General features: G+C 39.9%; 2 protein-coding genes across 8 annotated transcripts in view; one reads left to right on the plus strand and one right to left on the minus strand.

Moving 5' to 3' along the window:
- Window positions 1-1,454: 1,454 nt before the first annotated feature.
- Window positions 1,455-22,507, plus strand: ODF2L (outer dense fiber of sperm tails 2 like; the record flags this gene model as incomplete). Its single annotated transcript, XM_080624055.1, is given in 17 exon segments — window positions 1,455-1,601; window positions 4,190-4,357; window positions 4,941-5,018; window positions 5,784-5,933; window positions 6,156-6,218; window positions 6,470-6,541; window positions 6,650-6,766; window positions 9,737-9,922; window positions 11,190-11,299; window positions 11,607-11,742; window positions 12,311-12,421; window positions 14,224-14,328; window positions 17,548-17,555; window positions 17,557-17,667; window positions 17,754-17,916; window positions 19,243-19,368; window positions 21,336-22,507. Coding segments are annotated over 17 exon segments (1,980 nt in total). The 3' UTR covers window positions 21,465-22,507.
- ABCD3 (ATP binding cassette subfamily D member 3) overlaps window positions 19,275-22,776 on the minus strand; it is a gene marked incomplete at its 5' end in the record, with an annotated part of 42,294 nt that continues 38,792 nt past the window's right edge. For 5 of the 7 annotated variants that reach the window (XR_013957383.1, XR_013957384.1, XR_013957386.1 and 2 more), the window contains 2 exons: window positions 19,275-19,982; window positions 20,706-20,798. The remainder of the gene's footprint in view (window positions 19,983-20,705; window positions 20,799-22,776) is intronic. The other 2 variants (XR_013957389.1, XR_013957385.1) reach the window with 2 other exon arrangements.

Raw genomic sequence — 22,776 nt, forward strand, 5'->3', positions numbered from 1 at the left:
TGACATAAATTAACATCAAACAGAAATTGTTGGATTTATTTTGCTTTTGGATTAATTTATGTAGAAAATAAGAATAACAGGAAAATTAATCTTTGATACGGTGAGGCGCTGGAATGGGTTGCCCAAGTAAGTGAATGCTCCATTCCTGGCAGTGTTCAAGGCCAGGTTGGATGGAGCCTTGGGCATTATGGTCTAGTGTGAGACATCCCTGCCAATGGCAGGGGAGTTGGAACTGGGTGATCTTAAGATCCTTTCCAACCCTAACTATTCTATGATTCTATGATATGCAACCTATGCAGCTCCTGGTTTTGATGGTATGTTAAAACTGTTAGAGATGACTGCAGTCTGTAGTAAGATGTCTTTTGGTACTGTGTTTTAACTCAAGGAAATGCAAATTTCTTAACAAAATCATCTGTTATTTCATTAGAAGCTAAAGAACAGATGACTTACAAAATCAGACCAGTTTTTAATTACTTCTTATGTGCTTCTATAGTCACATATTTGATTCTGCTATGACTGAGTTCTGGTTATGCTCATTTCAGAATTCAGCCAACTATGATGATAAACAAATAGACAAAAAGCAGAAGTAAGCAACAGAAGGGTAACAAATAAAAGCAGTGGTGAAAATAAGCCTTCACTGCTGATTTAGGTACTTGAAACATCAGCTGATGGTAAACTTCATTTTACATTAATAACAGTATGCATTACAGTTGATTTACTTACATAAAGATTGAAATAAATGTTATATTTCAAAAAGGATAGAGCAAATTCTGTAAGAGAATGTTTCATTGAAAGAAATCTGTTCTTATGTGTTTATACATACAGGTTATAAACTTTGTATACACATTACTGATGATTCTGCAGTTAGATTTCATTCAGGAATAAATGCAAAGCCTTTCTCAAAAAGCCATGTTGGCCTATTAAGAACACAATGTCCTTCAAAGCAGGAATATTTTTTCACAGATGTAGATGCCAGGAAGATCAGAGGAACACCTGGGGATAAAACAGAATATATTTCCACTTTAAAACCCTATCTGATAACCGGAAGCACCAAACCCCAAACCTGCCCATAAGCGTGAAGGATGCCTGAGTGGAGCTGGTGCTGGGTGCAGAGGCCTGCAGCTCCATGCTTAGGAGGGCAAAGTGGGTACCTGCCAGGCTCCCCTCCCCGGCTGGCTCTGCCCCAGGAGCAGCCTCCCACTGCTTCCTCAGTGATGCCCAACTTCTTCCTGGTTTCCCAGCATGGGATGAGTCAGGGTCTTTCTGACCCATCTCTCTCTGCCAGAAAGTAGCTGCCAAAATCCTGAGAGCTGGAGCCCACCAGTGCCCCAGTGGGGCTGACCTCTGCAAAGGCACAGCCAAGCTTGTGCTAACCATAGGCAAGTGAGGTCAGCCCTCCCTCCATGGAAAGGCAGGATTTTTTAGCTACAGGGACTGCTGCTCCCACAGAGAGCATGCAGGACTGGGGAACCCATAGCCTACTGGGGCTTGAGCAGAGGTTTGGTAAATCTAAGAGCATCTTCCTTGAGCAGCACCCTGAACAACCAGCTGAGGATAGGATCCCTGCTGTTACACAGGAAGAATGGCTTGATGTTGTTATGGTGTGTTACATCCACCCAGGCATCCGCTCACAGTTCCAGCTGGCCACATAAAGCACTTCTAATGAACTTCCCATTTTCCTGTAGGTATTGTTTGTGTCCAGCTAACTGCAGCCAGCTATCTGCTCCACCCATGCACAAAAGGGTCTCTGCCTCCCCTCCCTGCAAGGCAGAACTCCCAGGGCCACTTGTTAATGGCCTGTCCCTGATAAGAGAGGGAATTTGGCCAGATAAAGAATCATGCCTTCCCAAAATCTGTCAAAAGTTGAAGTTATATGTTTGAGTGTGCCCCTTTCTCTTGGAAAGGAATTTCTGTAAGTAAACTATATTAATAAAAATTAAGCTATCTTAATCTTGCAAACACAATGTGCTCTCCATTGTTCCTACCCTTTTGCTTGGATCTCCACTTTGTAATGCGTCCTCTTGCTCTTTCTCCCATCCTTAAGGTCTCTATCACATAGCCCAAGTCTTGAACACACTCCTGTAGTACCTGTCCCAGTTCTGGGACCTTGACAGGCTCTCTGGTCATTTTCCAGTGTAGCAAAGGGGCTGTAGCAATTTAGGAACTGGAGCAAGCAGTTTTGCAGGAGATGGGCATCCTAAGGAAGAGGAACAAACAGGGTTCATGTTCACCCCCTGAGTTGCTCTCACAAGTCTAAATTGAGGAGTGAATCCAGGTGGATTTAAGGACTGCTTAGTAAAAGAGAAATGTATTAAAGATAGTTTCACCTCCTCTGAAGATCTAAAGTCTTCTGCAAACAACTGAGTGTCTGAGCTGGAAGCCATTCACATAGAAATGAGGAATGGCACCAAGGCAGTTGTATTTATGGTGAATAATTAGCACTGGGAACTCTGATCCAGGAAGGTCAATATATATAATAAGGAAAGTTCTGCATCACCTTAGCTGCTGTAACTTGCATCTGGGGTAAGGTGTTTCCAGACATCCTTGGGTAAAACCTAAGAAGACCAACACTGAATCATCAATCTCCATATGAAGGACACTCAGACCTGCTGCCATGTAAAATTCTCTGCTACTAGTAGGGCCTCTCTGCTACTTCTCTATATCTTGGAATTTGCTTATATTTCTTCCATGCCTTAAGTGGGTGCAGAAACACTTGCTGCTGCTCTTTGAGCAGCAAAGATGATCTACTGCTCAAGTCTGTGCAAAGAGATTAGGCTCCTGGAGTGGGTGACTGTGGGGAACTCCACAGCACTACAGCATTATAACTCCAAGTGGCAGCTCACCCCAGTGCCCACTACCTCGATGCACTATAGAGTGAAGGACTTGGGTGCCTCCCTGCGTGAGAAGTGGCATGCTGCAAGATGGAGGGGGAGATGCTGAGAAACAGGCCAGGGAAGTAGCAAAACCCACGATATCTATTTTACAAGAGTGTATGGGAAGAAATGTCACTGCTCCACCTCTGTGAGATACTTATTTCTATGTAAGGCAGTGAGTGTCTAAGCATTGCCGAGAGAAAGAAATTCTGCTTAGTATTGCATGCGTGAAAGGATGGGGAAGGAACAGCATATAAACAGGGTCACAGCAAATCTGCTGCTTTTGTGAGACTTTTGTGCTATCAGGCTACTGCTAAAATTGAACAATGAACAAAGAAAGGCATTGGAGTCTTGAATTTCCGACATAGAAACTAAAGGTTCCTTTAGAGCAGATATAGTCATGAGCCATGCCAAACACTCGGCAGAGCTCCTGTGGTATCTAAAGAAGCCTCTCTCCAGCACTCCTCTTTTATTAAGGTTTGTAATCATGTCATCATAGAACTGTGTCATATTTCCTTTAATTATTTACCACTCTGTGGATTGTGCCACTGTCATTAAAACGTGCTTTTGAGGACTGAAACTTGTAATTCGTTCTCTGTTTATGAGATACAGAGTGCAATGCTAATTATCATGCAAATTAGCCTCACCAATCGGTAGTGGTTGCTTTATTATATAAGCAATCATCATATTTTTAGATAATTGCAACAATTTATTGCTTTCTTTTTAAATTAAGGCACTCATATGGCAAGTTCTGAGAAGCTGGAATGAAGACTTGTGTCTGAGCTCGCTATGAGAGACCAAAGCCACCGCTCACAAACTGCGGTGCTAAGGCAAAGGTCTGGCTGAGGTGGTTAGTTCACAATTCATGTCTCCTACAGAGAGCAAAATGTTAGGCAGATGAAAAGACAACATACCCCTTGTCATTCAGGTATAAACAGGTACTCACTCCAGCATGGATAATGGAGTGATAGTCATGGCTACTAGAAAAAGAAAAGATTGAAATTTAGTCTTTGATTTTTATTACTGTGCAAACATCGTAGATTCATAGAACCACAGAGTGGTTTGGGTTGGAAGGGACCTTAAAGCTCATCCAGCTCCAACCCCTGCCATTGGCAGGGACCCCTTCCACTAGAGCAGGTTGCTCCAAGCCCCTGTGTCCAACCTGGCCTTGAACATTGCCAGGGATGGGGCAGCCACAGCTTCTCTGGGCACCCTGTGCCAGCGTCTCAGCACCCTCACAGGGAAGAACTGCCGAAGAGCTCATCTCAGTCTCCCCTCTGGCAGGTTAAAGCATTCCCCTTGGCCTGTCCCTACAGGCCCTTGCCAAGAACCCACTGGCCCGCGCTGCTCCGGTGTCACCAGGCCCCAAACGGGCCCGCCCCGTGGGGACGGTGCCGCCGCCTCGTCCCGCCCGCCGCAACTGGAGGTGGCTGCGGCAACGGCCGGTTGCCAGGCAACGGCTCATGGCGGGCAGCGGCGGTGAGGTGAGAGGGTGCCGAGGGGCCGCGCTGAGGGGAGGCTGCCCCAGGGGCCATGGGCAGCCGGGCTGAGGGGCGTTTGGGAGAGGCGATGGTGCCTCGGCAATGGGCGCTGATGGTTGTCCTGGGCCCCTGCGGGGAGTTGCCACTGCGAGCTTTACTCCGTCTGTGGTGTGCGCTGAGGTTTGTGCTGCTGAGGGGTTTGGTTTCCGTGCGCTGTATGTGTGAATTCAGTGCTGCTTCAGTGCCTACAGGTTATGAATACGCGTGCAAGGTCTCAGCTCATGATCCGTGTTAAATCTCTGATGGGTTCACCTGGTCTGGTACACTGTATTCACTAGTGGGGACGACCTGGGCTGCTGGTAACGTTTCAGTTACTATTCTTGTTAACGTATACTGTCTTGTTACACAGCGTTAACTCAGAATGTCGTCATCGCTGCCATCATCCTCATATTTACCTGTACATAATTGTACTGTGCCTCTGCGGGACTTGGATCTTCAGGGGAAGCTGCTTCTTCATGCTGCTGAGGCAAGTTCATTCTATTCCCGTTAAGCTTGATTTTTTCATACTGTTTGCTTTGTTAACAAGATTCAAAACGTATTCACAACATACTTCCTAGCTACTGATGGGAAGTACATGATATTTCAAAAAGTGGACATCAAAATGGTATACTGAAACTATGGAAGAAATAGTGTTATGTTCTTTTCTGCTTACACAGATGGGCTGGGATAAATGAGAGACAAAGCTTAATCTTTCGAGATGCTATTTTCACTAGAAGTAATTAAATTCAAGAACTTAGTTTTGGTTAGATAACCAACAAAAAGGTATAGAGACCTGTGCTGTGTTGCACAAATTGAGGTCTGCTAGGAAACATAAGCCTATAATAAACCAAGGTACATAACCGGAGTGTAGTATTTGCCTTATGGCAACAGTTCAAAGCAGACCGGTCTACATCCTGATTCTGTGAGGGAGAAGGGGTGAAGGTGATGGCAGGTTCCTGGTGCATGACAAGGAAGCGGTGGGGGAACGAGATGCGCTTAGGTGTAGGCACTGACAGTTGGCTCTGGACTTGCCATGACACAGGCAGCATCGTGTTTCTGTGCAGCTCTGCCTGGTGAGGAGCTTTTAGCTTTTCCAGACTGGGGAAAGAGAAATGCCATTGCTGCCTCCAAATTGGAAGAACTCTGCAGTGATACATAACATTGGTGTCTGAGCAGGAGTTGGCCTCCACCTTTGCTGGAGGCAAATTGTATACCTTTGTACTATGGATTAGGTGTGTTCTGTGGGTGATTAGTTTGAGTTTTAATCACTTCTCCTAAGTGATTCTGCTGAAGAGCTGACTTGTTTTATGTTGATATCCTTGAATTAGCAAGATCAATGTCCAAACTGTGAGTGATACTAAATGTTACATAATTATGAATACTGTTTCAGGGAAAAATGGATGTGCCACCTGGAGAAGCAGGAAAACTCTGTTCACTGATTCAACCATATGAAAAGGATTATCATAGAACTACACAAGCCATCCAAGATGGACAATATTTTACTGATCTAAGCAAAGAATCTGACAGCCTAGAACACCAAGTAAGAAAATATGTAAGGCATAAACATAGAACCAGTATGAGTGTACATTTCCTATATGAGTCTTAAACAGTCTTGTTATCTTCGTTAATAGATCTGTTGGGAAGATTTTTTTTGTTATGTCCTATGCACTAAATTGGACAGGACATAACAAAGTTGGAAGGCATTTGGGGGCCTAAATTATCATCTGAGGTAATTTTTCAATGTTTCCTACTTATCTTGCAGTTAAACAGTAAAAACATGGACACGTTGATGCAGAAGTTAAATGAAACCATGTTCCAAAATACTGTAAGTAAATTAAAATTTCTGTCTCTCTTTGTTCTGTGCTGTACATATGAAAATGGCTGCATCATGGGATCATACAGTTTGAAGTGACAGTGGCAAAGTGGGAATGTTTGTGATGTATCGTTGCAATGTGGGATCTTAGGGTCTTTCATCTTACAGCTGAAATGTTCATCAGTGTGCAGTACTGTTACATTGCTGTGTTCAGACATTCAAATAATTTTTTGGAGTTTGTGTTTTCTTTTTTTCCCATGAAGATTCTCAGGAGGAAAACATTTGAAAGGGAGAAACAGGTTAAAGAACTTACATCTAGGCTTCAGCTCGAAAAAGTGAGTGATCAGTTGTGTGGGAATCCATGTTTTCTCCCAGTGTAATAAATAGCATCATACGGCGTATTTCCATAGACTAATAGATCTCTGTTTATTTCTCCTTCTTAGGCCAATGTACAGAAGGGAGACCATTTGTCAAGATCAGCAAAGACAATACAAGTTCACCTGCGACATCAGATTCAAAGAAAAGAAGCAGAAAATGATGAATTAAAAGAGAAAATACAGGTCAACATAGTTTTTACTTTGTGCTTCGATTTATTTAAAACAACTAGCAAAGCCTTATTGTGGTCTGAGTTCGATTCAGATGTGAGAGTTAAATTTTAAAGTACCACTTGAAATCAAGCTCTTGGTAAAAGAAAAATCCCAAACAGTAAAAATCATCAGCATTTATATTTTGCACAATCTGCCTGACCACACTGTTTTGATTGCAAGGTTTTGTTGTTTGTTTTCTTTTTTCCTTCTTTCCTTAACTTGTGCATACTAGCAGTTCTGAATGGAAGTTAAGTACACAGAAGCATTTGCACTCACCTAACTGTGCTATCCAGAAGATAGATACCAATCCAGAGGCAGTCTCCATACAGTCAATAGAAAGAGATAGACAAGTCCTCAAGATGAATGGCTGTTGTAAGACAAGGGTGATGAATCACCACCTATTTATTGACTGTGAAAGAATCAATAAACCTCTTAATACTGACTAAAAGAGAAACACTTAAGACTAATGCCTAACCTCACTTTGTTTAAGGTAGCTGGAATTCCATTTCCTATTCTATAAAACAAAAGGTAAATTTGGGCATTTACTTCAGTTACTAACTTCAGAACAAGGCAAGGAAGAGGTGATTGTGTTAAAGGCTAGAGCATACGTACTCTCAAATTTCAGTATGTGAAACTTGTCAAGAACACAGGCACGAATGAGAAAACATTGGCTAAAAAAGAATGTATTTCTAACTTCTAATTTTTTTTTTTAGTAGCATATATCCCCTATTAATTCTATAATTTGTTAAGGAATCTATGGCAACTCAGTTTCCAAAAAAGTCATGTATGTCTATGTCTGTATTTTGTCTATGTCTCCTTTTCTCCTAAATAAAAATCGCTTACTTGTTCTACTTAGAACAACTACAGAATTCCAACAGCATTTTCATTAAAGTAACTTGATACATAACTGTATTTTCATTCAATCTTGATTTACAATCTTGATTCACAAATTTTGTTTGTTTGCTCTTCAAAATGTGCTGAAGTCAGTTGATAGCTTTAAGCCTGTTGATGATTTTGTTAATAAACTGGACAAAAGCTTGCGAAAGCTTAGCAATACCCTTATGAAATCAGTCCTTCATGTAAGTTTACCTCAGCCACTGAATAATGCCCAGAGCACTTATTGTTAGTGTGATTGTGACCTCCTGTGGTTATAACAAGCGATAACAGCTGTGTGCTGTAACCAACAGCTGGAAGAGACCTTACATAAACTCTGATTTTCTGTTTGCTCTGTTTACTGAAGGTGTTCTTCTGCTGCCCTGCCCAAATCATGTCTTTGTTCATCAAATGCCTTATAAGCATCTATATATGAGAAGTGCTTCCTGCCTATTTGGGTTTTTTTATAATTTTTTGAAGCAGTACTGTACCTGAGACCCTCTTTTACTTGAAAAACCACATACTTTTTTCATTAATTATGGAAAAGTTTTGGAGCCATTAGCAGGACTTATACTGACAGATACCTTCTCGTATGCATAATATGTGTATTTTGTATCAACTGGCAAATAGTAGCTCGAATATAAGGCTGGCACATTAACATAGTAGGTAAATGGCATGTCATTCTGGTCTTTATCCATATAGAACATAATTAAGTATCAGACTTAGACTCAAAGGAAGGAAACAGATGCATTAATCATTCTTACAGTTAGGATATTTATCAGTGACTTGAGAAATTAGTTTACACTGCTAGCCTACTTACATTGCTGTAGTTTGGCTGATGAATAAGTGACAAGACTGGAACTTGCACTTGTCTTTATGAGGGTAATTGTCCACTGGTAGCTTGGTCGTATTTTTCATAAGCTGTACATACCACCTTAGGAAGAATCAAACCTGAGATTCTCCTTGAAGCAGAGTGTGGTATTGCTTTCATTGTATGTCATTGTGTAGTGTTTTAATGTCTGGTGTTTTTTTTCTGTTCATATTTAAATAACAAATGATACGTAGACGAAAAATACGAAAGTCATGAAGTTAGAGAACTTAATTATCTTAATTATCTTCCTGGACTGGATGGAGTTAATTCATTGCCTTCATCAGAGTGATGTAAAAATCCAGTTAGTCAGAAATACTAACAGTAGTAGAAAAGATAATATAATGACAGTCACAGAACTCAGCTCTCATCTCAATTGCATGGTACACATTTCATCATATGATTAAATGCATTAAAAATACATTTCATACAAATGTATCTTATTTCCTGGGTGTTGCAAGATCAGGCACTCAGGAAATTATAAGTTGTCCTTACAATGTGATTTAATGCTGTGGGTTAAGCTTTATCACAGCCTGTTTTAAGTATCTTTAAATAATTGTCTGCTGTGGACAAGGCAGTGCTTAATCTTTTCTTTTACTTCTTCTCCTTCACTATCTGTTGAACACAAAATACAACTTTCCATAAAAAAATTGTTTCTCTTTGTATAAAAAATAGTTTCTTCACTAAAAAATCTGTTTCATTATTACAGTGGGGCCATTATAAGCATGGGAAAAAGTCAGAGATCTTGCAAGAAGATAGTGTATTGTCATCTAATAACAGACCATATCATAATGTGTGTATTCAATAAAGACCCCAGCCTTTCCTAGCTTCTTGACTTATAAAAGCCCAAATCCAAGATCTTAACTTTCGTATGTAAATTTCATATGCAGTTATACTGATCTCCAGCCCTAGTTATGTGTGTGCTCACCACAGATTCAGAGCACATACTGCTACTACATCAGTGAATATCACATCCCTGATATTTTTGATCATCTTTGTCTTGAGTTTCCCAATAGATATTTTCTCTTGCTTACTCCTGTATCTATCTTGACTAGCTCCTTGTATCACCCATAACGTTTGAGGTACAAACATATTATGGAAACAGATTATGAATGTAATTGGTATTCCTGATTCCTGTTATGTCACAAAATGATCTGTAAGGTATAGAAATTTGAAAGATTTGATGTTTAATTATTCTGCAGACTCTACAGAAGAAAATAGCAGCATGGAAACTTCAGTTTGGTGAATGCAAGCATCAGATGTTAGCCTTAAAGGAAACAAGTGAGCAAAAGAAGACTGCTCTGAAAAAAGCAGTCAGGTGTCAGAAACAAAGAGCTCAGCAGCTCGAAGCAGCTGTGGAGAAATTAACCTCCAAAATAAAAGAACGTGTGAGTGACTATGCTGTGAGTAATTGGGAGTCTTTGTTTTGTGGAAATGGAAGGAGTTGGTTGATCCTGCAGTGTTTGTATCTGTTTTTTCCTCCTTGGTTAAGGAAAAGGTTGCTGTAAGTGACATGCAAGCTGTTACTACATGGTTTTTTGTTAAAATTCAGTGAATGTCTTAATCCATGTAGTTGTACACCTTGAACCGTGGTACATAAGAGAAGTCTGATCAGACTTCAAAGGTCAGTTACATCTTTCCTGATCTTCCTCTTAGACCTTTATTAATATGAACCTGACTTAACTCAGAAGTACAGTTTACTGAGAATCCATGATTGGGGTTTGAAGTCTTTGTTTATCAGTGTAAGACATCTCATGTCATACTTCACTTTCTGTTTCTAAGCTGCTTGCTCTGAACCTTTTCAAAGTCCATGACAGTTCCTTAGATTCTTGCACTGCATATCCCTGCAGCGTGTCGTCGTTCAAAAAGGCCAGGTGAATCAGAACTGTGCTGAGATCTTTATTGCCTTATTTAAGCTTCCTAGGAAGAGTATATTTTCATGCCCTCAGATGTGTTGCCATTATTTTGGATATGTCATATTAAAGGTACATTTTTCCAGTTATTATGCCAGGAGATGATTAAAAATGGGGTGGTTTTTTTGTTGTTTTCTTTGATCTTTGTGAGAAGACAGTAGTGGATCCTTACCTACACTTAGCAGTACAGAGGGATGACAACTAACCCCTGGACTTTTGATGTTTTGTAGTCACACTGTTGCTTTTGCTCCCCATTGAACTGGTGTACTTTCAAGATTGCACGTGCTGGTTAATTATTCATACTTCTTTGAGGGACTTTTCCCAACTTTGCATTTCTTACTCAGCAGTTATTTTTATCCTTAAACTTTTGGCAGGATTTTGGTTTTGCACAGATTTCTGTAATTTTTATGCAGTAGAGATGTAGTGGAGACAAATACTTTTGTAGTAAGAAAAGGTTTTAATCTTAAATTTTTAACTAAATGGTTGTATTCTACAGTTAATACACAGTGCCAGTGTGACTCTGCCTTGAAAGTAAGTCTCTACTTAGACTTCACTTGTTTAAAATGTAAGTAATTTTGTTCATTCTCTCTTGAGACAAAATTGACATTGCTTTGTACTAAGGAGATCCAATAAAGCCACCTTATATTAAATTACTCTTGTGTTTAGAAAAATGGGTAGAATGATATGGCATTTTTCAGTGGCATTCTTTTGTTTCATAATCTGTAATTCCTGTATTGTGTAGGAAGTCAAACTGTCTGAGATACTGTCAGCTTCCAGTGTCTGGAAGAAGCAGCATGATAGAGTGGTTGAAGGAAAGACAATATTAGAAATTCAAACAGAAGATCTTAAGAAGTAAGTTAAACTGTTGATCTTTCTTTTGTTTCTGTAGTCACACTGTTGATATTTAGCAGTGCATCACTCAGTGTTGACAGTGTAAACGTGTTTCTGTAGTCACATTCCTAAATTCTGAGCAGAATTTAGAAGTTGCAAGCTGCAACAAATTCAAGATTTTTGGCCTCCTCTGCTGTATTTCACAACTTGTTTTAAAACATTTTATGATAAGAACACTGAAGGAGTATGTTAAGGTAAAATTTAATATGCACAGTGAGAGTTTTGGAAGCATTGTGTATTTTACAGAAGTTCTTGCCTATCTAACAAGGCAGATCACAAGGCTTTTGGAAGACCTGAAAAGAAAGGGAGAATGGAAAAGAAACTCAGACGAGGAGCTTCTTGGAAAGCTAAATGTTGTTGATTCTGAAAATGAAAAGATTTACCTTGAAAATGAAAAATTAAAGGTGAGACCATTATAAATCATTGTTGAGTGGCTTTGCATTTCTGATACATTAATGAAATAATCACAGTGATTTCCTTTGAGCCTTCCATTTAGAGATCCCAAACCTGTAGAATAAATTTTGCTATCCAATTTTTACAGGAAGTGAAAATGAGACACAGAAAATTTATCAGTGGAAGTCTATGGCAGAGCTGGGAACAGGGTTGTCTATTCATCTATCTGCTTAACCAGGATGCCATTTATTTCACTCTCAGTAGCTACATAATTGCTTAGCTAGAAGTTGGTTTTTTTATGTTTGTAAAACTTCCTTTCAAATTAAAGAACTGAGTTTAGCTCAATTATTAATTTCAACTTTTGAAGGGTTTACAGGTTCTTTGTTTTATTTATCCTCCAAAGTAAATGTTCTCATGAGCTCACAAACCAGCTGTGGGCTTTCATTTTTGTTTGACAGGATAAATAACTGTGTCAAACTTTTGAATGGCTGTAGGTCACTTGCTACTGGTATCATATGGTAGATTGTGTTCTTTTAATAGCACTCTTACACTTCTTGTATTTTCCATGTTTTTATCAAGGCTTCCCTTGCCACATTGAAAAGCAATACTGTTTCTGTTGAAAATGAGCTGCAAAATCTGCAAGAAAAGGCAAAACTGCAGGAAAACCTTGTTGAACAATATAAGAATCAGGTGAGTAGCATGTTTGAAATGTTCATATATGGCTTTTAAATTCTAAGCAGTTTTGAGAAAATGATAAAGGTTTTGTTTGTAGTAAACAAGAACTGTTGTCATGGTGACTGTAATACTGTTGTAACATTTTGGATGATTGGAGAGAGTACCATTACAAACCATATCCAGAGCATCTCCACACTCCTACTGGTACACTTAATTGTAAGTGTATTGTGTGAAGCCCAGCTGAAGCTCATTGAAGCCAACAGAGCCAATTACATACTGGTTTAGTAAAGATTTGCTTCCTAAAAAACAAGTTTGCAACCCAGTAAACTGTATTTAAAAAGTAAAATTTGAGTCTGGTGGCTTTAGTGGACAAATCCAATGATATTTTACCTCTCCTTGGCTAAGGAGTAGGACTTTGGGGTGTTGACTGACGATAAGCTCAACATGAGCCCTCAGTATGCACTTGCAGCCCAGAAAGCCAACCACGTCCTGGACTGCATCAAAAGAAGTGTGACCAGCAGGTCAGGGGAGTAATCCTGCCCCTCTGCTCTGATCTCATGAGACCCTTCCTGGAGTACTGAGTTCAGCTCTGGGGCCCCCAACACAACAAGGATGTGGAGCTGTTGGAGTGAGTCCCAAGGAGGGCTGTGAAGATGCTCCAAGGGCTGGAGCACCTCTCCTATAGAGACAGGCTGAGAGACTTGGAGTTATTCAGACTGGAGAAGAAGCAGCTTCAGGGAGACCTTGTAGCAGCCTTCCAGTACCTAACGGGACTGACAAGAAAGCTGGATAGGGACTTTTGACAAGAGCAAGTAATGACAAGACAAGGAAGAATGGCTTTAAATGATGGAAGGTAGATTTAGATTAGATCTTAGGCAGAAGCTCTTCCCTGTGAGGGTGCTGAGGCGCTGGCACAGGGTGCCCAGAAAAGCTGTGGCTGCCCCGTCCCTGGCAGTGTTTAACGCCAGGTTGGATGGGGCTTGGAGCAACCTGCTCTAGTGGAAGATGTCCCTGCCTGTGGCAGGGGATTGGAACTGGATGAGCTCTAAGGTCCCTTGCAACCCAAACCAGTCTGGAATTCTATGGTATCTTTATTTCCACATTTCTAAGAACAGCAAGCCAGCATTCAGGTATTGTTGTAAGGCGTTTTATTTATGTAAGTAGTTCCACACTGAAAATACCAGCAAAACAAAAAAATCAGACTTAAAACGGGCTTTTTTGTATTTGCCTTTAATCACAGAGAAGACATTTTAGAACTTTGATTCTAAGTTGTATATATTTCTGCACTAGTATAGGCACCATTTCAGTGAGTCTTCACTTATCTCTTGTAAAAATTATTGAAAGACATGATACAAAACCTAAGTGAAATTAGTGTGCCTTGTCTGTAGAATGCATGACAACGATTAAAGTTGTTGCCAGCTTTAAGATGGGAAATGTAGTTCCAGGAAAGTCAGCCTTAAGCAGTGAGTGGAACAAAATTCCCCAGCTTGTAGCTGTAGTGACTCCAGATGGGAGCTGCTGGTGATAATTGTTACCTGAAGGGTGAGTCATGCTGGCGGCTTCTTTAGCACAAGTGTAGCTCATTCTCCATAGTTGAATATGAAGTGTTGATATCAGAGTGCTCTTTACCCAGTTACATTTTTATATATGCTGTGGTGAGTAGGAAAATGAAAATAAATAACTCATACTATGGCAGATACTGAGGTTCTGTTTAGAAATTGAAGGTTTTCCTTTATGCTTCATACTAATGATTCTGTATTTTCTGTATTTAAAAGAAACACCTTGCAAATGCATGTGAAAATTATATGTTGTCCTAGGTACAAGAATTACAAACAGCAGTAGAAGAATTGAAATCCAGATATGCAACAGCCTTAAATGAAAACGAAAGAATCATAGAAGACAAAAGCTTAGAAGTAGATCAGGTAAGTTTTGGAGTAATAAAGCATGTTTCCAAACATGCTCTAGGGCATTGATCTTTCCTACACTTTTGTGTAGGATCCACTTAAAAGTCACAAGGTACTGGCTGTTTTTCCATGTACAAAACTGTTTTTAAATTCACTAGATGTTTTATAGCCTCATGTGAGCTGGTGTGTTTTGATTACCACACAATTGCAAAAAGGTGAGAAATGGTTCCTGGAGTAATGATGGAGTTAGGCTGCTGTTGTGGAATTTCAGGATCTTTTTATCACTTTTTAAAATGGGATTTTGTTGATGCTTTTAAAACGGTATCTCTCAACAGTACAGCTGTGAAAGTTGCATCCAGAGCAAACCTACCATAAGACTGCTTTGTCTGTTTTAACTAGCAGTTAAAACAGGGCATCCATACAGAGATGACTTTTAAGTTTTTCAGCAGATGGAGCTGAATAATGTAACACAGCACATTCTTAAGCATCAGAAAACAATACAAAACTGATAGGAAAATAATTTTCCTCAGTTCCCCATGGTTCATCAAAACACATATTCTTTTAAGCTATAAAGCTGCAGCAGGGATAGGTTTTTGCATTGTCTGCAATGTTCTGTTTTAGAGAAGAGAATTAATCCTCACAGAGAGCATCTTAGATATACATTTTATTTCATACTAATTTAACTTTTCCATATTTGAGTTGTAGAATGGAGACAAACACTTTCTGAACCCCAAAACAGTACTGGCACAGCATTTTATGTGGCTTCAGATGGCATTAGGTGTTGCCCTCTTTTCCAGTAGTTGTATGGTCAGAAGTTTTCCTGTCAGCTGTTTAATATGGCTGTATGCCATCTCCCAAAATATATTGCCATAAAGACAAAATCAAAGTTTCAGTATTGCATGATGAACTGCTATCACTTGCATCATTTTGTATATGTTCATTATGAATGTTCCTGGTTCTTTAATGAAATACAGTCAGAGATGGAAATTTCTCCAGTGGTGAACTTCCAACTCTGTCAGTATTTTATAAAATCATTGATATTATGCAACTTGTGTAGAAATTTAGATTGATTACTTATGGGAAGTCATTAAGTATTACAACAATGAATTTATGGTTTTACCTTTATATTTTTCTCCTGTGATGCTACTATGCAGGGGAGGGACAACGTGGAGCCTGAGTTAAAGGAGTTAGAACACAGCTTTGAGTCGCTGAAAGCACCTGAGGAAAAGCAGCAATCCTATCAGGAAAAGCTTATATCCTGGGAAAGGATCCATGCACAGAAATGCAAAACCCTTAGGGAGCTGCAGGTTCAGGTGCTTAGAATATGCTTATTTTTAAAGATAAATGAGAAAATCATGTGAAAGAAAGTCTCTGGGTCATTTTTTCCTATTAGCATGTGTGACAGTCATGTAGTTTCCTTTCTTGTTTGCTTCATAAGTCAGGAGTTTCTTCTGTAGAAATAGCATAATGCATATGAAACTATTGCCAATAGTATTTACATGAATTCAGTATTCAACAAGACTAGTTATCTGCAGATTCTGTATCTTTTCAGTGAGTATATTCTTGATCCTTTTGAATACTTATGGCCTGAGATGTGTTGCAGAATTCTTCCCTGGAAATAAATGTGCAAGTCTAGTTATTGTTTGTATCTGGTGGAACAATTTAATTCCACGGTCATTTTGGTTTTAATGACTGATTTATAAACCAGACAATATTTGCTCAGACAAATAGTCATAAATTATGTTGTTGATGATGAATAACTTTAACATTTTAATGATGGCATTGTGTTGCTTGATAAAATGTTATGAATTATGCTTTAATAGGATCGTATCTATTTTAGCAGTATGTCAGCACTACTGCTTGTGTTTGCTCTTAAGCCCCAGTATGAATATTCCTCAGCTTTTTTTTCTGTGACATTGGTTTCAATGGCAGGGCTAAATTTGGGGGAATACTCTTCTAGCATGAATGACAAAAGTGTTTGAATCAGTAGGGTGGGAAAGGGACTTAATCTTCTTGCTGTGTCAGTGGGAAAACTCCAGCTGAAGCACAGTGAGGATCTGTGTCCCCATAGACTTCATGTGCTTATAAAAGAAATCAGCTTTGATTTTGTTTTAGATTTCTTGTCAAGATGATGTTCACAGCATCAGATTTGGTTCTTGTTTGTATCATATATAAGCTCATAAATCCATCTTTGCTTAGCAAAACACTTAAGCAACTGTTAATTTTGAGGTGCATCTATAAAATGATGCATGTAACTTTAATCTAACTACGTTTTCCTGAATAGATGCAAAAAAGTTATTATTAAGTACAGCTGAGGATCTGGGAATATGGTCACAAGTCTGATGGAAGAGTAGTTAAATTTCAGCATTAAATCTTGGTGATGCCCTTCAGAAATTCTGACCCTTGATCCTATGACCAGAATTTAGCAAGATTCCTTTTGAAGTAACAGGACCCTGTGCAGAAAACCTCTTCCAGGTTCAGCTAAACCAGGACATCAATTTCCTGCCCCTCTGCTGGACATCTCTGCTACTCCTAGTCTGCTGGTTTAACAGCATGTGATTCGCATGGACAAAATCAGCCAGATTAGCTCAAATTACTGGAGGGAACTGCTTGTGGTAGTCCAGTGAATGATGGAGGTGCCAGCAGGCTGTTGATGTGTGGCTGTTTGTTGCTCATTTTCTGTTGCTGTGTGCTAGCAAGAGCACTCATCGTTACTGTTAATGAGATTTAAAAGGAAACATGTCAAGGTTTGTCAGTCTGGATGCTGGGCAAGAGAACACAGTTTGACTTCTTGCTTTCTTCAACTTCTGAGATGAACCTGATCGTCTTTTCTGACATTCAGCACTTTCTGACATTCTTTGCCAGTCCTACACTGTATATAAATATGCACTATTAGTTTTATGCTTCCTATGACTGTAGTGTGAGGGAACTGATTTTTGCTGGAATCTAAAGCTTAAGAGTCAAAGTTCACAAGGAGGTGGACGAGCTCCTCATACACAAGGCTACATGAGCAGCATGTGGGTTTTGTTTGGGCTTCCCTTTGTTATATAGCAGGGTTTCACCCTTAAAGTGTTCACATAAAGTTTTAGTCCGCTACTTGGGTGGCGTTTTATTTGTTTTAAATACAAGATCATCTTTGCTCAAATATAACATAGTGTTTACTTGGAATTACAGCTGAATTGTTCAGTTGGAGTTTAACAGGCAAGCTTATTGTACTCTGTAATACCCTGTGTATAGGTCTCCAACTAAAAACGAATTGTCACTTTCACAGGAGGAATACAGTGCAACTTCTGTGGGCAGTCAGTCCTTAGAAGAAGGAAACTGTAACATTGAGAAGAAATATGAAGATCTTAAAAGGTACCTGCTTAAAAATGTGACTGCAGTTAATTCCTACACATGTCTGCTGTAGTGAATTACAATGCGTTGATCTGTTCTGCATAAAGGCAATTAGAAAAGATGGAGATTGAAAATAAAGCACTTGCTTGTCAGCTCAAAAAGGAAGATGAGAGTCTGCAGTGCAGTCAATTGCAGCTTGAAGAGAAAATCGCAGAATACAATGGATTAACCAGACAACTGGAATCAGCTTTGGAAGAAGGGAGAAAAATGGTATTGATGATTTAATGCATCTCCTCAGCTTGTTTGCCATTGTTAGTTAAAAACAGCATTAAAACCAAACGTGCTTGAGAAGAAGAGATGGGACAAGACTGTTTTACATGAAGGGAGCAGCACTAAAAAGTGACTGGGAATTTTGGCATGTTTAAATATGGATTGCACAGTTCAGTTTCTCTGTGGAATTCGGATCCTGTTGAAATGAATGACAAAGTTCAGAGGACAAACAGTTCCCCATCATTTTATTTGAAGACAAATCAAAATGCTTCAATCACCCAATACTGAATCCCACAGAAAAAGCTCTGAACAAAACCTTATTTTTTCCTTATTTTGTTTAAAATAGGCAGCCCACAAGAACTTCAATGGGAAGTCCTCATTTTAGAGGAAGGCTTTGCCCACTTTCAGTATTAAGCAGAAATTTGTTATCTGTAGGAAGGATGCACCCAGTAAATCAAATGGGAGAGGAAATGAGGTTGCAGTTATTTGTTTAATGAGAAAATACGTATGAAATTGTCATTTCTTTCCCAGATTAATCGTGTTGAAATAAACCTGAATTTTCTCAGTACTGAGGATATTGGTTTGGGTTTGAAAAACACAACAACTTTGGCTTAATTTACAAATGAGTTACAAAAGTAACAACTGCTCCCTCCTTAAGTTTTTACCCAAATTGGAATTTCTTTCAGATTTTGCTAGAATGTTTCCAAGGTTTGTTTAGTTTGTTCTGTGCATGGGAAATAACTCCCCACTTGCAGCACTGTGTGCAGTGCTGGTGTCGTCAACATGCGAAGCACATGGAGCTGTTAGAGCAAGACCAGAGGAGGCCATGAGGATGATCAGGGGCTGGAGCAGCTCCCATACAGAGACAGGCTGAGAACATTGGGGCTGTTCAGCCTGAAGAAGAGAAGCTGCATGGAGACCTCAGAGCAGCTTCCAGTGACTGTAGCAATAGGACAAGGAGTGATGGGTTCACACTGAAACAGGGGAAGTTCAGGTTGGATATAAAGGAAGAAGTTCTTCCCTGTGAGGGTGCTGAGGCACTGACACAGGGTGCCCAGAGAAGTGGTAAATGCCCCATCCCTGGCAGCGTTCAAGGCCAGGCTGGACGGAGTCCTGGGTGACATGGTCTAGGGTGAGGCGTCCCTTCCCACGGCAGGGGTTGGAACTGGATGATCTTAAGGTCCTTTCCAACCCAAACTATTCTATAATTCTATGAGCTGACAGGACAGGCAGTGGAGCTGTTAATGCTAAGGTATAAGAACACACTTTGGATTGGGTCTGAAGTGAAAATAAATGTGCCTCATTTCTCTCTCCTTACCCTTACAGGTGGCTGAAGAACTGGAAAAGATGTCATGCAGAGAACAGGCCCTTCGGACAAAGATGCTGGTTCTTGAGGCTGAAGTGAGAGAGGGGCAAGAAAAGAAAAACCAACTCCTCTGCATATTTCACCGCGTGAGTAAATGACACCGCTTATGACTTCAGGAATTACTACATCAGCACTTACAATCAAAGTTCCTTTTACTGAAACACACACTGCTGATGAAATTGATGCACACTTTTGGGAACAGCCAATGAATTCCATTTGACAATAGACTTTGTATATTGACATTTCTAATAGATTTAAAAGATGCCCAGTCTAACTAAATCACTCGAGTAATACTGAGTTTACAGCTGTTATTCAATCCAGTTTTCCCAGCAAGGCAAAAATCAAAGAATATGTATGAAGTTGTAATTTCCTTCTCCTGTTGAGTGAACACACCTGGATTTTAGTCAATGCATGATGGTTCCATGATGACATAGTGGCATCTTTTTAGTTGTTCCTGATTTGATGACAAGATTCTGATCTCACTGGAATTTGTGAGAAGCTTTCATCTTCTGTACTGATGTTGCACAGAAACAGAGTTGGTAACAAAAGAGATGTTCTCATTTTTCAAAGCATCAGGCCTTTAAATGCCCAGGATTTACACATTGTTCCTTACCTCTTCAGCAAAGCCACAGTCTGAGAAGGAGTTGGGGTGAGTAATGTTCTCTGCAGATAAACAGAGGAATCTGTTCCGTTGTTTTATCTAAGCCAGAAAATTTTAGCACATTTTCTATTAATAAAATACCACACACAGTTGATTTCTCCAGACCAGTGCTGGCAAATCCTGTGCTTTAACCAAAGCTTTGATTCAGTCAGAGGTTTGCCCTGGGATCAGTAATAATAAGCTACAAAGCCATTTAAAGTTAATAGAGAAGACACTGGAAAGGTTTCCTATCACTCTCCTAGACTTCCAAAACCAGTATCCTGTTTTCTGACTGGCAACATTCAAGGTTAAATTCAAGCCAACCAAATGCAAACTCTATTCAAGACTGAATAAGACCTCAGAGATGTGGTTCTGAATTCAATGTGCTGTCATCAGTTTTTATCTGTTTCAACTGCAACTTCATGTCTGCTTTTACCCTGAGATAAAAGTGTTCTTAAAACAAGATCAGACAATGGCTGGTGGTTTATCCTATTGCAAATAGTTTTTCATAGGAAATTCTTGCTGTTTGAAAGTAAAAGAAAAGAAATTGTTTTCGGGATATTTTCAGGTGGTTTCCATTTGAAGTTCACAGGTAAAATATAAATGTGAGAGATCTTTATGTCTGAGAGAGCTGCTCTAAATTAATTAAATGCTTTTTATTCCAATTACATTTACACATAACTGAGGATGCATTATGGAAACTGAGGAAATGGTTTTATTCCTCTTGTTGTAGTGAAACTGGGAAAAATAGGGCTGTGAAGGTACCTTCATTCAGTTACTGACCTGATTACTTTGTGCCAAGGCTGGACTGAAATCTGAGGCTATAATTCCAGGTTTTTAAGAATGAATTTGTTTTAACCAACCAGCATCCAGAATCTGTAATAGACAAAGCAGTAAATACCTGGGTCTCTGCAGCATGTACATAGCATATATATACACATATATATATAACATATAATCTATGGTGTGCACCAGGGATGGAACTAGTGAGCAGGTAGGATTGCTATCAGCCGTCTTTTTTGTATAAGGAACTATAGGCATCAAAAATCACATCGAATACCAATAGCAGATGTTTATTGACAAATCAAGATGAGAGAGAGTGTTGAGCCCAGGACAGATTTAAGCTGCCACGAATCTCTCATGGTAAGAACTCAGGCAGTGAGTTCTTCCATTCCCAGGCCTTTTCCTGATTATCAGCCCAGTCAAACACAATCACTTCGGTCCTGACTGAACATAAACAAAGCCTTGACACTTTGTGGCCTTTCTGGAACCCTTCAGTTTTGTGGAGCCTCTGAAACCTGTCCCAGGTAAATGACACTTCAAACAATCAGGTACCAGCCGCCTTACCTGATTACTGATTGATTTGGGTTTTACTTCTAAGCTCATTGCATTTCTCTTTGTGTTTTCCTCTAGAACAAAAAGCACCACGAAGTACATTTAAAGGAGCTGGAGAACAGCCTGCAGAAGTCCGAGAACAAGAGCCAGAGCATGCAGAATTATGTGCAGTTCCTGAGAGCTTCCTACACCATCACGTTTGGATGAATTCTGGACTGGATTATAAAGAAACTTCCCAAAGTTTGGCTCTCGGCCTTGCTGCAGGCAGGGCAGACTGCAGGACAGCAGCGATAGGTGTGTAAGTGTGGGCTGTGCGCACAGAGCTGTGCGGTGCTCTGTGCATTTACTGTGTGTTAGGTCCTGTGCTCTCAGACCTTACGTGTGTCCTTTAGCCCATGGCGAATACAGGGGATCACAAATTGCCCTTCAGTTCACATGGGGGAAAAGAACAGCCATGGGTGGGTTGCACAGGACTTTGCCTGTTTTGGTTATTAACAATGAGATGACATTCATCAGACCTCACACTTCTGTAACTGTAGAAGTTTGGTTGCTCAAGATAATGGCATTTGTCCTGTTAATACAGACAAGAATTGAAGGAGCATTCGGTTCCCTTCCTTTCTTTTCCCTGTAGCTCAGCACCAATGCAGCACGCATGGCTGCTCTGGAGGAGATGGAAGCCATCACAAGGCTGTCCTGTCCAGCCTTTTTCCCACACATCCCATTACGATCTGGAGTACACTGTAGTGATGTTTTGCAAATTGAAGTAGGAAAGTATTTCAGATACAGATGGAGTTTGAGCTCTGAATGTGCTGATGGAGCCTTTCACAGGGGCACAGCTCCAGTCAGGTATTGAACTGTTTGTGTACAAGAGCTGCTGTCACTGAAGTCAGACTGAACTCTCAGGTTGCACCCATGTAACTGTTCAAGTGATACAGGGCTAATACAAAACCCAGTTCCCATTGAGAAAGTCATTGATTTACAGATACACGTTGGGAGATGTTTGTCAAAAAGTAGTACTTTCAGTTCAAAAGAAGCAATTTAGAATGTGTATTTATCTATTTTTTGACTAGAATTGTAAGTCAGTTTGTGCACAGACACTTCCTGTCGGTTAAATGTAACATTTCATTGGCAGTTATAATGTGTAGAATGTTGATGTGTTTTTCTTTCTTTGCAATACTTCTCCATCCTGACAAATACTGATCGGTGTTAATGAGCTGCTTGTGTGCATTTTGAAAGATAAAACTGTTTCATATCTATGACACGCAGTAGTAAGTATTTCTGTCAAATTTGAGGGGTTTTGCATTTCACACACACCCAGGACCATGTTTGTGTTCATTTAGTTCTGTTTGTGCTACTGTGAAAATAGCAAAACCTTTCTGAATCCATCAGATATGAAGAAAAGATTCCAGAAACCAAGTGCTGAATCCATAAAATGTTTTCAAAAGCTCATTGTGGACAATTCAATGCTTGCCATTGATGACTGATACAACGATGTGCAGCCCCAGCACTGCAGCCTGCA

This window comes from Psittacula echo, assembly GCF_963264785.1.
Source record: "Psittacula echo genome assembly, chromosome: 7".
NCBI lineage: Eukaryota > Metazoa > Chordata > Aves > Psittaciformes > Psittacidae > Psittacula > Psittacula echo.